The following is a 17,580-nucleotide window of genomic DNA, read 5'->3' on the forward strand; positions in this document are numbered from 1 at the left end:
ACTGTTAACAGTTTCTTCCATCAGAAATCTTATTCTCTTGTCAATATACATTTCAATGGAGTGATTGCGACAAGAATATCATTTACATTCCTATTTTTTGGCAGTTCAGCCTGAATCTAAATTCTTACATCACTAAACTACTGTGACTGTACTTTCAGAAGTTGAAACAGACTTGTCTGCTGGCTATTTTTTTGCTGCAGCACTAGCACAGATGAGGAGAAGATGTTTCACATTTCTCGAATATTAGAACCAGCATGGACTGAAAGTATAACAACAGAACTGGCCATGGTCTTATTGAAGGAACCACCCGAACATTATTGTGTCACGTAAGGCTTGACTGACAGTACTCTTGAAAGGCAGTAGGGAGGAGATCGTCCCACCAGAAAGTGCCTAACGTGTGCCATTCACATTACACAACACTGTGCTCAGGGCCATTATTAAGCAATGTAAACTACTGTTTTGACCTGATGAAATCACTTACTACAGCTACCCGTGTTGTCAAGCAAAGGTAAACCAATATTCTTCATGCAGTTCAGTAGAATTTAGTGTTCTCCAGTTGGGAATGGGTCTATCACCAAGACTTCAAGGATCATTACAAGATATGAATATGAGCATATTCTCACTTCATGGAGTAAAAAGAAAACAAAGTTGCACCCCAAAGTTAGTATTCCACAGAAATGTCATTTGAACATTCTACTGCTATTGTGAGACAAAAAACATCAAAAATCTACCTGACAATGGGCACCTCCTATATCACCATCACATGATGTGAGCAACATACAAGTTATGGCTTGCAGGTACCCACAGCGAGAATGCAAAGTAACTTCATCTGCCAGTTTGGGGACAACTGGGATAGCTGTAATGACAGAGAGAATAAGAAACCATCCCCACACAACCAATTTGAACTCTAGGCATCCATTACAAATGACAGTACAAACCCTCAGCACCGTGGTTCACAAAGATTGTGAGCAAGCAAACATCTGAAATGGTACAGAAACCAATGGATTCTCTCTGCTGAGAGGTGTTAGGATTTGTCTGACACCTGACGAGACAGCTATGTTCCAATGCACGATTCAGCCAAGCGGCCCATGGGTTCAGCAAGGGGATGTGACAGTTATTTTCTGGTGCAGTTAAATAATAATAATAATAATAATAATAATAATAATAATAATGAATTACAGCTGGAGGCAATGTTTACACACTAATCCCCCTTATCAGCTAGAAACTACATCCCTGTAATGCATTTTGAGCCAAGGTGACAGTTGATACCTTGGTTATGCACTAGTTTTATTGATAGTGACACTATACCTTGTTTTACAAGTTATAAGTTTTGGTGAGTGACCAACTTAAAAAATATCAGATGCCTCTCATCACTGTGCAGTAGCAGGACAGCACCCTCAAGCTTACTGCCCAGCCCTACAGTCAAAATTTTGTTGATGAGTTTGTCTTTTAAGATGATAATGCATGATCATATTACACCCACAGCATGAATATCTTATTCCAGAAGGTAAGAACTGAACAACTTACACTTTATATTTACACGACTACTACACAATTCGCAACTGCCTGGGACAGGTTTCATGGAACTAGCTTCAAGCTACTTCTCTACTGCTCCACTTCCAAACTCTGCACAGGAAAAATGAATGCTTAAAACTTTCTGTCCATGTTCCGAATTCCCATCTGGAGGAGACTGCTGGTGATTGAAATTTTATGATGAGATCCCATAAAAATGAAAAACATTGATATTTTAATGATTGCCACCCAATTTTGTATATTATGTCTTTGCTACGCTCTCAAAATGAACTGCCCTCTTCGAATGTTTTTATGTCCTCCGCCAAACCTAACTGGTGAAGATACCACACTGCACAGCAGTACTTGACAAGGGGTTGAACAAACATGGTTTAGGTAGTCTCTTTAGCAGATCTGCTGCATCTTCTAAGTCTTTTGCCATTGCCTTCTCCACATTATCTATGTGATTGTTCTAAATTAAGTAATTTGTAATTGTAATTCCTGGGTATTTAGTTGAACTGGCAGCCTTCAGGATTTGTGTGATTTATCACGTGATCGAAATTTAATGGATTCCTTTTAGTAATCCTGTGGATGACTCCATATTTTTCATCATTTAGAGTCAATTGCCATTTTTTTGCACCCAACACTATCTTGTCTGAATCATTTTGCAAATAGTTTTAAACTTCTGATAACTTAACTAGAAGTAAACAAACAGCATCTGCAAACAATCTAAGAGGGCTACTCAGATCGTCTCTTAAATCATCTATATAGACTAGAAAGCGTAGAGGGCCTAAACACTTCCTTGAAGAAAACCAAATATCACTTCTGTTTTACTAGATGACTACAATTCATAGGCAATGAGACAAGACAGCATTTGTCAGGAACAGTGCCAAAAGGCTTCTGGAAATCTACAAATGGAATCACTCTGAGGTCCACTGTTGATAGCAGAGTTGTGTTTTACCAGAACAATATTTTCTGAATCTGTGCTGTCTGTGTCAGTAGCTAGTTTTCTTCAAGTCTAATATTTGTACATAGATATGTTCCAAAATCCTACTGCAAAGTATTGTCACGGGTATGTGTTTGTAATTCAGAGGGTTACTTTCATTTCCTTTCTTGTGTATTGGTGTGACCTATGCAACTTTCAACTCTTTAGATGCAGGTCTTTCTTCACTGAGTGAGCAGTTTTATGATTTCTAAATATAGAGCTAATGTATCAGCATACTGTGAAAAGGACCTAACTGGCATAAAATCTGTCCAGAAGACTTGTCTGTATTATGTGATACAAATTGCTTTGCTGCACTGAGGATACTGGCATCCAAGTTTCTAATGTTTGCAGCTGTTTTTGATTTGACTTCTGGTATGTCCTGCAGTATCTGCTGTAATTAACAAGATCGAGCATGCTTGGGACAAGTTTAAACTTGCTGAGTGTAGAGCAATATAGTAGAAGTATGTGGTACTGAATGCTACTCAGCAGGAGATTTTGATTCGGCAGATAGACAATTTTGGTTATCACTTTGTTTTTATTTTACACTCAAGTTAATTTGAAAAGGCTAATTCCTTCATACCCAGCTCCCTTTCAGTCTAAGCCTGCACACATTCACCAATTGCACGTGGTGTAAAACCTTTTTTTGAACAGTGTATATAATTATAAAATTAACATACAACAGATCATTTAGAAGAATCTGTTAAGTAGGTATTTGTGATGGCCCACAATCCTGTCAGCACACAATTTTGAGTAGCATTTCAAACATCTGAATTTCTGACCCCTGAATGGCACAAACTTCAATGATACTTAACATAACTTCCACATATTTAAGTGATGTAGTGCTAAATCATATGTTTGACACTCCTTTTAAAACTGCCAGTTCATAAGAGTCAACTTTAAACTGGCGTTTCAGGCAACTAGTAGTTGAAGAAGTTGTACGACATCAAGTAACACAGAAATGTTATGGTTTGGTTGAATGTGAATGTGCATCATCTGCAGAAGTGTAACACTTTAACTTCTCAGTTATGCACTTCTTTTCTACTCTCGGCTGCTAGGTCAGCGCATTTTATAGTCAGCACTAATAAATTTATTTCCTTGTCTTTAACACCAGAGGTGTGGAATTTGTGGTCTCACATCTTTTACAGCCATATAGGCTAAAAAATCTATTATACAAATCACTTAGTTTTATTTCTACAGTTAATTCTTAAATCACTTCTCAAATAAATGATACAAAAATGTAAAAAGAAATACAGTTTGGTATCAATTTTTTATTCTGAAGTAATTTCATGGAATTACATAAAAAATTCATTATTTAAATGACTACATTAATGTTTGCTTGGGCAAATGTTTATAGAACTTTAAAAACAGTCTGTCACATATAAATCAATAATGCCAAATGATAGACTTTTCACTTCATATGCAGCACACTGAAGTGACAGAGAACCAAGCACTCAACTGAAAGACTGCTGGAATATCACCATGGTTTGGTATCCAGGCGATCACCACATTACTTCAAACAACTTATCACTACGCTCCAGTTGCAGCAGAAAGGTGGTATATCTTGATTGAATCACAGCACACACACAAATGATTTCATCATCAAACACATGGATCACATTAGCAGTATTCTTTAGTTCCACAGCAAAATTTTACAACAACTTTAATTATCTACCACAATCACATTGCTATGACTGTTTTCAACAGAAATGTATATTCCAGATACTGAGACATTATCTGGAGAAGAAGTTTCTGCCAAAGCTGTTTCAAGCACTAAACAAAATAGTTGACTGTGACCAATACATAAAGTTACTGAACATAAACTGACAGGCACTGTTGCTCTTCCTTCCTATGGCAAATACAGCTACCATCAATGTTCGTATCTCAGCAATTAGCAAAACTTTTTCAAAATACCACTGTATGCATGTTACATTCGTTTGATTACCATCTAAGGTTCACTAATAGAAACAAATCATATGACATATAAAAAATTGCTGGCGGTTTCATTTCAACTTGTCAAAGTTTTTGTACTGAGATCTTCAGCTAACATTTGTTTAATAATTTTTCTGACTTTTTGTCAGCACAAGTGACTGTAATTGTCAAAGACTAACCCTCTATTTCTGGTGGCAGAATGCAGCAGCAATGAAGGGTAAATGTTTGACAATGTCAGCCATTTGAGCTGGCAAAAAGTCAGAAAATCACTAAACACATGTCAGCTGACACTAAGCAAATGTCAGCTGAAGAGCCAAGTTGAAAATCAACAGGCAACATATCTATATGACAAGTGGTCACTATGTTTAATTGGGTGCTCTGACTCCAAATGTCTAATACATGAACGAAGTATTGCATTTACCTAAATAGGCGAGGGGTTTCAGATTTCAAATGGCACAAAAGAAAAAAAAGAGGCTTCTTTCTCATAATACTGAGAGAGATGTGAGGTAAGGAACCTAATTTGTGCAGAACTTGGCACAAGATCTTGTATCCCCGGTAGCTGAGTGATCAGCGCGACAGAATGTCAATCCTAAGCACACGGGTTCGATTCGCGGCTGGGTCGGAGATTTTCTCCGCTCAGGGACTGGGTGTTGTGTTGTCTTAATCATCATCATTTCATCCCCATCGACGCACAAGTCGCCGAAGTGGCGTCAGATCGAAAGACTTGTACCGGGGAACAGTCTACCCAACAGGAGGCCCTAGTCACACAACACTTACTTACCTGGTAAGCAATGCTTCTGCCGCAAGAGAAATAAAATTCATCATTCTAATGCCCAAAGCAAGAAAACAAACACATTAAGAAGTCAATTTAAAAAAAAATATAAAAATGTCTGACTAATCACCTCAGAGGACAAGCCTTTAGGGCGCATTGGTAATAACAGTACCAAAAAAGTCATTAAATGGCAGTAAGCTGTGTAGGTTTTGTTGCAACTATCGGTATTTGAACCAATAGATACTCGCAGATGGCTACCCCATACCAATGTAACAGAGGCCTTAGATAATCTAGGCCATTGTTGTTATTTCACAACTATGTACCTACAAAGTGGTAATCATCAATGAGAAGTAGCAGTGGAAGATTAGCTACAAACCACATTCAGCTACAAACCATCTGACCATTATCTGTACCATCATATGCAATTTGGATTAAAATCGCAGCTATCAGATGGAGTATTACGAGGACTGCAACAAAAATGATGCGTGGTTTACTTAGACAACATCACTGCATTCCCAAGGACGGCCAGGAGCATGTAATACATTTATCTGATGTTTCTGATAATTTACATGCAGCACAAAAAGCACTCAGCTTGGAAAACTGGCATTTCGTATTACACGCATATTATTGGCCAGGAGGATGTATATGCTGAGCCATGATTTGTTGAAATCATGAGAACCTGCCCAAAGTCTATTATGGAAAAAGAATTGCAATTGTATTTAGTCTTAGCTAATTTTCATAGAAAATTCATTATATAATTCAGTGAAATCTCAATACCCCTCACACCATATCAACATAAGGAGCAAAATTTTGATTATCTCTGGACTGCGGAACAGAGTTTGTTAAGTCGGGTCACATCTTAAGCCAGAAGGTAGGCGGAAGTGAACATCTGATAGCATATGCTTGAAGACAATAAGGCAGAAAGAAATTATTCAACCACAGGAAAGAAAATGCTAGCACTAATATACGACATCACTTATTTCTGCTTTTATCTTAAGGGATGATACTGCAAGGTAATAACTGATCTTGTGGCACTGAAATGATTACTGGGACAAAAAGAAGCAAGTGACAAAAAGAAGCAAGTAATTTAACAAAGACTAAATGAATTTGATTTTGAAGTTGTATATAGACTGGGAAAATCACATAGGATTGCAGAATGACTAAGCAGGAAAATACATGCCATGGAATGTGCTGGTGTAGACACACAAGAATGGCAGAAAGCACAAGGTGTTGACCCAAATTGTCAGCATTTTTCAAAGCAACCGTAATTCAGCAGTGTAGACAGATTACTGTGCAAACAGCCTCGCCACTGTGGTAACACTGGTTTCTGTCAGTGTTACCACTGCAGTAAGGCTGTTGGCACAGCACACCATCTACACTGCTGAATGGTGGTTGCTTCGTTCCTGTCAGATCGACGAAGTTAAGCGCTGTCGAGCTTGGATAGCGCATGGTTAGGTGACCATTCACGTCTCCCGAGTGCTATTGGCAACCAAGACAAACTCAGCCTTTGTGAGGCTAACTGAGGACCTACCTGGCTGTGAGGTAGTGGCTCCGGTCTCTAAAACTGACAATGGATTGGAGTGCAAAGTACTGACTCCATGTCCCTGCCGCCGTTGGATAAGCAGCTGCAGCAGCAAGTCGTATACTCCTAGCTCACTCATTTGTTACATAGTTTAATTCTTAATTTCTTTGTGTGTTTTCGGTACCTGCATTGTTTAATTCATAAATTTCGGGCGTATTATAGTACTTGAGAGTTGTAGCATCGCGTTTTAGTACCTGAATAGTGTAAAATCGCGTAGTCTCCTTCCGCCGCCAAGCAGTGTGCCAGCATTGCTCAAGTAGCAGCATTACTGCATTTACTAGGCAGTCTTGTATTTTAATAACAGTTTAAATTTTATGTCGAATTGTTTGTGCTCTCTGTAGATTAATTTAGACCTTCTTTGCACAACAGTTTCTTTAGCATGGACAGGGACTGCAACTGCTGTGTTCGGATGCAGACTGAGTTGGCATCCCTTCGTTTCCAGCTTTAGGCAGTGTTGGCTTCGGTCACACAGCTTGAGGCTGTTGCCAATGGGCATCACTGTGGGGGTCCGGATGGGGGTTTGTCGGGGACGGCCAGCTCGTCTCACGCATCCCCCGATCGGACTATGACTGTGGCTGCCCAAGATACTGCCCACATTGAGGCTGATCCCTCACCTGTGGTAGAGTGGGAGGTCGTCTCGAGGTGTGGCAGGGGGCGAAAGACATTCCGGAGGGCTGAACGGAGGGCCTCTCCAGTTTGTCTGACAAACCGGTTTCAGGCTCTGTCTCTGGCTGATACTGATGTTCGGCCGGAGATGTCTGCTTGTCCTGTTCCAGAGGTAGCCCCTCAGTCTGCAAGATCCGGGCAGTCGCAGAGGGTGGGCTTACTGGTAGTTGGGAGCTCCAATGTCAGGCGTGTAATGGGGCCCCTTAGGGATATGGCAGCAATAGAGGGGAAGAAAACCAATGTGCACTCCGTGTGCATACCGGGGGGAGTCGTTCCAGATGTGGGAAGGGTCCTTCGGGTTGCCATGAAGGGTATAGGGTGCACCCATCTGCAGGTGGTCGCTCATGTCAGCACCAATTATGTGTGTCGCTATGGATCGGAGGAAATCCTCTCTGGCTTTCGGCAGCTATCTGATTTGGTGAAGACTGCCAGTCTCGCTAGCAGGATGAAAGCAGAGCTCACCATCTGCAGCATCGTCGACAGGACTGACTGCGGACCTTTGGTACAGAGCCGAGTGGAGGGTCTGAATCAGAGGCTGAGACGGTTCTGCGACCGTGTGGGCTGCAGATTCCTTGACTTGCGCCATAGGGTGGTGGGGTTTCGGGTTCCGCTGGATAGGTCAGGAGTCCACTACACGCAGCAAGCGGCTACACAGGAAGCAGGGGATGTGTGGCGTGGACTCGGCAGTTTTTTAGGTTAGATGGCCTCGGGCAAGTACAGAAAGGGCAACAGCCTCAAAGGGTGCGGGACAAAGTCAGGACATGCGGGGACCAAGCAGCAATTGGTATTGTAATTGTAAACTGTCGAAGCTGCATTGGTAAAGTACCGGAACTTCAAGCGCTGATAGAAAGCACCGAAGCTGAAATCGTTATAGGTACAGAAAGCTGGCTGAAGCCAGAGATAAATTCAGCCAAAATTTTTACAAAGGCACAGACGGTGTTTAGAAAGGATAGATTGCATGCAACTGGTGGTGGCGTGTTTGTTGCTGTTAGTAGTAGATTATCCTGTAGTGAAGTAGAAGCGGATAGTTCCTGTGAAATATTATGGGTGGAGGTTACACTCAACAACCGAGCTAGGTTAATAATTGGCTCCTTTTACCGACCTCCCGACTCAGCAGCATTAGTGGCAGAACAGCTGCGAGAAAATTTGGAATACATTTCACATAAATTTTCTCAGCATATTATAGTCTTAGGTGGAGAATTCAATTTACCAGATATAGACTGGGACACTCAGATGTTTAGGACGGGTGGTAGGGACAGAGCATCGAGTGACATTATACTGAGTGACTATCTGAAAATTACCTCGAGCAATGAAACACAGAACCGACTTGTGGAGATAACATCTTGGACCTACTGATAACAAACAGACCCGAACTTTTCGATTCTGTAAGTGCAGAACAGGGAATCAGTGATCATAAGGCCGTTTGCAGCATCCCTGAATATGGAAGTTAATAGGAATATAAAAAAAAGGGAGGAAGGTTTATCTGTTTAGCAAGAGTAATAGAAGGCAGATTTCAGACTACCTAACAGATCAAAATGAAAATTTCTGTTCCGACGCTGACAATGGTGGTTCGTGGAAAAAGTTTAAGGCAATTGTAAAATGCGTTGTAGACAGGTACGTGCCGAGTAAAACTGTGAGGGATGGGAAAACCCACCATGGTTCAACAACAAAGTCAGGAAACTACAGAGGAAGCAAAGAGAGCTTCACTGCAAGTTTAAACACAGACAAAGCCTCTCAGACAAACAGAACCTAAACTATGTCAAAGTTAGGGCTACGAGTGAAGCATTCAGTGAATTCGAAAGTAAAATTCTATGTACCGACTTGTCAAAAATCCTAGGAAATTCTGCTCTTACGTTAAATCAGTAAGTGACTCGAAACAGCATGTCCAGACACTCCGGGATGATGATGGCTTTGAAACAGAAGATGACACGCGTAAAGCTGAAATACTTAACACCTTTTTCCAAAGCTGTTTCACAGAGGAAGACCGCACTGCAGTTCCTTCTCTAAATCCTCGCACAAACGAAAAAATGACTGACATTGAAATAAGTGTCCAAGGAATAGAAAAGCAACTGAAATCACTCAACAGAGGAAAGTCCACTGGACCTGACGGAATACCAATTTGATTCTACACAGAGTACGCGAAAGAACTTGCCCCCCTTCTAACAGCCGTGTACCGCAAGTCTCTAGAGGAACGGAAGGTTCCAAATGATTGGAAAAGAGCACAGGTAGTTCCAGTCTTCAAAAAGGGTCGTCGAGCAGATGTGCAAAACTATAGACCTATATCGCTGACGTCTATCTGTTGTAGAATTGTAGAACATGTTTTTTGCTGGAGTATCATGTCGTTTTTGGAAACCCAGAATCTACTCTGTAGGAATCAACATGGATTCCGGAAACAGCGATCGTGTGAGACCCAACTCGCTTTATCTGTTCATGAGACTCAGGAATTATTAGATACAGGCTCCCAGGTAGATGCTATTTTCCTAGACTTCCGGAAGGTGTTCGATACAGTTCCGCACTGTCGCCTGATAAACAAAGTAAGAGCCTAAGGAATACCAGACCAGCTGTGTGGCTGGATTGAAGAGTTTTTAGCAAACAAAACACAGCATATTGTTATCAATGGAGAGACGTCTACAGACGTTAAAGTAACCTCTGCCGTGCCACAGGGGAGTGTTATGGGAGCATTGGTTTTCACAATATATATAAATGACCTAGTAGATAGTGTCGGAAGTTCCATGCGGCTTGTCGCGGATGATGCTATAGTATACAGAGAAGTTGCAGCATTAGAAAATTGTAGCAAAATGCAGGAAGATCTGCAGCGGATAGACACTTGGTGTAGGGAGTGGCAACTGACCCTTAACATAGACAAATGCAATGTATTGCAAATACATAGAAAGAAGGATCCTTTATTGTATGATTATATGATAGTGGAACAAACACTGGTAGCAGTTACTTCTGTAAAATATACGGGACTATGCGTACGGAACGATTTGAAGTGGAATGATCATATAAAATTAACTGTTGGTAAGGTGCATACCAGGTTGAGATTCATTGGGAGAGTCCTCAGAAAATGTAGTCCATCAACAAAGGAGGTGGCTTACAAGACACTCGTTCGACCTATACTTGAGTATTGCTCATCAGTGTGGGATCCGTACCAGATCGGGATGACAGAGGAGATAGAGAAGATCCAAAGAAGAGTGGCGCGTTTCGTCACAGGGTTATTTGGTAACCGTGATAGCGTTACGGAGATGTTTAGCAAACTCAAGTGGCAGACTCTGCAAGAGAGGCGCTCTGCATCGCGGTGTAGCTTGCTCGCCAGGTTTCGAGAGGGCTCGTTTCTGGATGAGGTATCGAATATACTGCTTCCCCCTACTTATACCTCCCGAGGAGATCACGAATGTAAAATTAGAGAGATTCGAGCGCGCACGGGGGCTTTCAGGCGGTCGTTCTTCCCGCGAACCATACGCGACTGGAATAGAAAAGGGAGGTAATGACAGTGGCACGTAAAGTGCCCTCCGCCACACACCGCTGGGTGGCTTGGGAGTATGAATGTAGATGTAGATATCTGCCCCAGTGACACCTATCGGTTGAGAATGGCATGGCTAATGGTTGGTACCATTGGGCATTCCAAGGCCTGTTCGGATGGAGTTGAGTTTAGTTTGCTTTAGTGCAGTTTAGTTTAGACTGAGTGCTGTATTGAAAGCCAAGATGTGATTTGCGACTAGTGGTACCAGCAAAAATATGAAATGAATTGTTGATGCAGGCTCAGGATTCAGTTGTACCTGGACAGTGACTGCCAGTCACAGAATGCTGAGACACACAAAAAGGATGTCACGCGTAATGCAAAAAATTGTATTCCATGTGCACAAAGAGTGGGCTTTGCCCATAAACAAAATTACATTACAGAAATTACCAGAGGCAAATAGATCGTATCAAATGACTGACTTGGACATATTCAGATCCTTCACTCAAACACCAACAGAGAACTTTTACATACTAACGATAATTGATTATTTTTCGTGTTTCATGTTCATGATCATCATACCAAACCAGCAGGCAGAATCTGTGGCAGAAGCAATGGTTACTCAATGGATAATGAAGTTTTTGAGATAGTGATAACGGGCTGAGCCAAAAAATTTATTTCAGATGTAATAATGCAGTTGTGTCACTTATTATGCACTATAAAGCTTATGACAAGTATATTACAATCATAGGCAGATGGATGGAATGATACAGCCCACAGGGAAACAGGAAAATTGTGAGTTACAACATCAATACCCACCATAACAAGGTAAGTCCTTCTCCCTTATGGATTAGTGGTGCATAACTCCAAAGTCCACGAGGGTACAGGCTTGTACCAGTATGAGGTGGTTTTCAGTCAAAAGACGCCCTTTCCTTTTGAGCTATCAAAGTCAATCCAGAAAAAGATATGTTGACAGTTAGAAACTTTTTAAAAAGGTTAAAAAATATTTGGCACCTTGTTAAAAAGATGAACACTTAGGCCTTGGAAAGACAGTAACGTACTCATAATAAAGAGGCAACGTTACCAAAGTATCACGTGAAATGATGGGTGATGCCAACCAATCCATGTGCACCAAAAGACAAGTCTAAAAAGTCTGATACACATTCCTAAGTAGTAGAAATGACATCACCTGCTAATGTTAAATTAGAATTACCAGTGCGAACCACAGTAGTGCATATATGGTGTGTTCATTCACTTAAAGGAACCCCAAATGCAGTGCCTCCACTGCTGCACCACCTTTCGAAGGGGCAAAGAGAGAAGCAGAAGGGTCAATGGAAAAAAGGAAAAGAAAGGTAAGATCACGCAAATATCATTAATTTGCCGGGTGTAGAGTTGAGTGTTACACCCTCCAAAATATAGCAGAAGTAAAGGTGTGAGAATAGGTTGAGAGTCATGCTTACATAGCTCTGTCAGTAGAGCATTCGCCCACAAAAGGCACAGGTTCACATCTCGATCCAGCACAGTTCCAATCTGCCAAGAAGTTTAATATCCATGCACAGTCCACTGCAGAGAGAAAATATTCTGGAAACATACTCCAAGTGGTGGCAACACCAGATCTCCACAATATCCTTTCTTCGACGAGTGCTAGTCCTGCAAGTATTACGGGACAGCTTCTGTGAAGTTTGGAACATGGGAGATGAGGTACTGGCAGAAGTAAAACTGTGAGAATGGGCCACGACTGATGCTTGGGTAGTTGAGTCAGTAGAGCACTTGCTTGCGAATGATACATATCCTGACTTGAGTCTCGGTCTGACACACAGCTTTAATCTGCCAGAAAGTTTTATACAGTACACATTCTGTTGCAGAGTGAAAATCTCATTTTGAAAACTATCACTTACATATAGACTTTATTTTAGAAGCAGATACATGGGGCACACTGGTATCATGCTGAGAGGGGGACTGATGACCTTAAATGTTTTGTCTCCTTAAATCCATAACCAACAGTTTAATTCCAAGGCTTTATTCTAAAGACAAAATTTGGCTAATCCATTAAAAGCTGAAATTGAGAATGTAAGGTAAAAAAAAAATCAATTTTTTGAACCAAATGACCTTAAAAGAGTACCAAATAATAAGGGCTGTTATGTGGAATAAAGCACGAGAATCTATAAATACTAATTTTCAAATTTTTACGCAGAAAGGAGCTTTCGAAATGTGGTGTTACAGAAGAATGCTGAAGATAAGGTGGATAAATCACGTAACTAATGAGGAGGTATTGAATAGGATTGGGGAGAAGAGAAGTTTGTGGCACAACTTGACTAGAAGAAGGGATCGGTTGGTAGGACATGTTTTGAGGCATCAAGGGATCACAAATTTAGCATTGGAGGGAAGTGTGGAAGGTAAAAATCGTAGAGGGAGACCAAGAGATGAATATACTAAGCAGATTCAGAAGGATGTAGGCTGCAGTAGGTACTGGCAGATGAAGAAGCTTGCACAGGATAGAGTAGCATGGAGAGCTGCATCAAACCAGTCTCAGGACTGAAGAAGAAGAAGAAGAAGAAGAAGAAGAAGAAGAAGACGACGACGACGACGACGACGACGACATGCAGAAAGGAAATGTTCAAAAAAGGTGAAACTGTCTCCAGAAACTGATCTAGCTTTTCTTTATTTACGTGAAAATATTTTTAGAGAGGTGCAACAGATCACAGCTCTTCCAATACTGCGCTGTCTCCCCTCTGCCCTGTGCAGCCAGCCACACTTGACAAAGCTCTGCATGTACCTGGAAAACAAGCAACACAACTAGCACTCAGTGCTCTAGGAAGAACTGTAATCAGGTGGCCACTGGTCGCTTCTGCTTCACCTGCTGAAATGTCAATCATAAAATTATTTTAATCAAAGTATTAACTGGGTCAACTGATACCACAGCGGCCATGTAAATCGGGAACAACTTGAAAATAGCCGATGGCTAGTACGAACAACAGTGTCACCAATATTCACCTAAAGAAATAGTACACTACAGCTGCTATCAAAACTGAAGCTAGACTATTCCTAGGTCAGTCTCCAGAAGCAACTTACAGTCATAGCCGGAGAGTGGCTGGTGAGGCTCTGGCCCGCCTCTTGGCGGTGCAGTACCAACTGAGCAGCACGGCCGACATCACCCTCGGCAATGGCCAAGCAGTGACGCACCTCGATAGTACAAGCGCTGGGGAACATCTCCTGTAGGAGTTGCACTTGAGCTGCGTCGTACTGTGGCTCCTGCAATAAATGAAGATAAACTTACAATTCCAACACACTGAGGCATGAACATAAATCATATTAAACAACGCAATCTTAAACAATTTTGCTGCAATCATTGATTTCATTTCGGGTATAAGACAGGTTTCAAACTAAACGTACATTACTGATAGAAGTAGGACTACATGTTTGAGTTGTTTTATTCTCATTAAGACATCCTGCACATGTTCCTGGGTACAATTTCTGCTCTTGTAATTGGCCCTGTATATACCTGCACATGCATACAGAAACTGGGCTTCATAAAATAAAATCGAAGAAGCAACACACCATCCACACACTTAAAAAATTCATCTGACACAGCAAAAAGAGTGAAACTGTATCAACTTTGTTACTCTAATGGAGTTTCACTGTATAATGACATATTCACTTTGCTATGTCACAAGTTTAAAAGAATTACTTCATTTCCAAAACAATTACCATGGTGTTCACAATTCCAGTACCACAATTCACCAATTTGATTTCACAATGAGTGTAATTAATGAGAACCACAAACAATCATTCAGAACTTGGAACATTAGACACATTTATCTGACCTTTCTATTGCCGGTATTTGTATCCCTGAGGATTTTTCTTATATGGGCAACACATCATAGTACAAGGTGTGTTTCAATCACAATGTATTGCCTCCTAATGTTGCAGATATCATTAGAAGCTATAAATAGTCAGATATTAATTTCAAACACAAACCAGCTCAGATGTTTGTATGTATCTACACAACGGTTGGGTCGTGATATCATCAGACCACTGCCTAAGAGTGTGGAGTCACACCGATGTGTGTTACAGAGCTTGTAGTGGTGTAGTGGGGGAGAGATGTGCTACCTACTTTGTTTTGCACTTGTCTAGTTTCAGGCCTTTTTTTCTGTTAAAGTTGTTTTTATGCTTTTGAATTTCTATGACTTCTCTGTAATGCCTGGATCTCAATAAAATTATATCAGAGAAACAAATTTGGTGGTTCCTTGGTCCCAGAATACGATCAACTACTGCTGATTCGCCCATGTTGCCCAGATAGAAATTACTCTTGTGTTCCTTAAGCTAGATGTTATTACTTCTTTCTGTAGTTTCTATGTACATCTGACTGCATATGCAAGGAACTTTTTACACTCCTGGTGCAGCAGCTGGTGAGTGCAGGTACTTAGCAGCATTCAAATGTTACCATACCTTTCTTGCTGGTTTAAACGCTATATCAATACTGTGTTCCTCTTAGCACTTTGCTAATACAATTTGTAGCTTTTTTATGAACAGGAGGAAAACTGTGTTAAAGTTCTTCCTTCAAGTACTGTGGCCCACAAATTCTTTTCGTCTGGCCTACCTAAAATTTAATCACTACTCTTTTATACGCGTGATGGTAACTGGGATGTTAGGAAAGGTATCCATCCATGTGAATGGGCTTTCTGCAAACTGTGTGCTCTAAAGTTCCATCAGGTAATACTATGTACCTGTGCAGCTAAAAATGAAATTTGGCTTGTTTCCCTTTTTGCATATGAACTTTAAATTAGAATCAATATCATTCACAAAATTAAGAAATTCTGAGTTTTTTCCCTCCATGTGACAATATGACAAAAGTATCATCACTACACCAAAACCAAAAGGAGTGTTTTTGTGAAATCTAGAACTTTCTCAGGAGACAGACTGTTACATGAAATTTCAGGTGAACTGTATGAGGTGCAACTTGCTGCCACATTATTTAAGTGCAGACTTGTTGGTGCATGAGTAGTAATCCTGGTTGTCACCGTACACGCATTGCTTGCACTTAAGTCTTCAGCTGCAAGTCAGCACGATACTTCGAGCATCCTCCCTGATGAAAGCTCATCTTATTGATATCATATTAATTTTCTTCACAGGGTAAAATTGCACGACAACACTAGCGTAGTGACAAGTCTGCACAAAACCACTGCACATTTTTTCGCTCCCATGACATTTGAAAAGTATTCCATATACCGGTAATGTGTTATATATAAATTTTAATTATTTATGCAGTAGCAAGTATCTAATGTTAAATTACAAAGTGGTTATTTTATGTTTCCTTGTTGCAAAGATCGAGTATGCGCTGACAGTATTACTTCATTTGGTACGCATCAAGTCTTCAGCAGGTCAACAGCCATCTACTGCAACAGCCCAAGGCTATACAAAATCTAATGCAGTGTTATTAGTAAATACATGAATATCTACGAATCACTGAATATCACTGTTATAATTAGTTAAATTATGCCCACAATATAGGACACACATACATATATTTACTTTAAGTTTTTAAATACACTCCTGGAAATGGAAAAAAGAACACATTGACACTGGTGTGTCAGACCCACCATACTTGCTCCGGACACTGCGAGAGGGCTGTACAAGCAATGATCACACGCACAGCACAGCGGACACACCAGGAACCGCGGTGTTGGCCGTCGAATGGCGCTAGCTGCGCAGCATTTGTGCACCGCCGCGGTGTCAGCCAGTTTGCCGTGGCATACGGAGCTCCATCGCAGTCTTTAACACTGGTAGCATGCCGCGACAGCGTGGACGAGAACCGTATGTGCAGTTGACGGACTTTGAGCGAGGGCGTATAGTGGGCATGCGGGAGGCCGGGTGGACGTACCGCCGAATTGCTCAACACGTGGGGCGTGAGGTCTCCACAGTACATCGATGTTGTCGCCAGTGGTCGGCGGAAGGTGCACGTGCCCGTCGACCTGGGACCGGACCGCAGCGACGCACGGATGCACGCCAAGACCGTAGGATCCTACGCAGTGCCGTAGGGGACCGCACCGCCACTTCCCAGCAAATTAGGGACACTGTTGCTCCTGGGGTATCGGCGAGGACCATTCGCAACCGTCTCCATGAAGCTGAGCTACGGTCCTGCACACCGTTAGGCCGTCTTCCGCTCACGCCCCAACATCGTGCAGCCCGCCTCCAGTGGTGTCGCGACAGGCGTGAATGGAGGGACGAATGGAGACGTGTCGTCTTCAGTGATGAGAGTCGCTTCTGCCTTGGTGCCAATGATGGTCGTATGCGTGTTTGGTGCCGTGCAGGTGAGCGCCACAATCAGGACTGCATACGACCGAGGCACACAGGGCCAACACCCGGCATCATGGTGTGGGGAGCGATCTCCTACACTGGCCTACACCTCTGGTGATCGTCGAGGGGACACTGAATAGTGCACGGTACATCCAAACCGTCATCGAACCCATCGTTCTACCATTCCTAGACCGGCAAGGGAACTTGCTGTTCCAACAGGACAATGCACGTCCGCATGTATCCCGTGCCACCCAACGTGCTCTAGAAGGTGTAAGTCAACTACCCTGGCCAGCAAGATCTCCGGATCTGTCCCCCATTGAGCATGTTTGGGACTGGATGAAGCGTCGTCTCATGCGGTCTGCACGTCCAGCACGAACGCT

The 17,580-nt window shown here is 41.9% G+C and overlaps 1 protein-coding gene across 1 annotated transcript in view; it reads right to left on the bottom strand.

Annotated features, from left to right (window-relative positions):
• Positions 1-17,580, bottom strand: part of LOC126284359 (CUE domain-containing protein 2) — a 98,881-nt gene that overhangs the window by 56,418 nt on the left and 24,883 nt on the right. The window contains exon 5 of the mRNA XM_049983226.1: positions 13,976-14,155. Coding sequence (XP_049839183.1) covers positions 13,976-14,155 — 180 coding nt within the window. The remainder of the gene's footprint in view (positions 1-13,975; positions 14,156-17,580) is intronic.

The sequence above is a fragment of the Schistocerca gregaria genome, chromosome 8 (genome assembly GCF_023897955.1).
Source record: "Schistocerca gregaria isolate iqSchGreg1 chromosome 8, iqSchGreg1.2, whole genome shotgun sequence".
In the NCBI taxonomy this organism is placed as follows: Eukaryota; Metazoa; Arthropoda; class Insecta; order Orthoptera; family Acrididae; genus Schistocerca; species Schistocerca gregaria.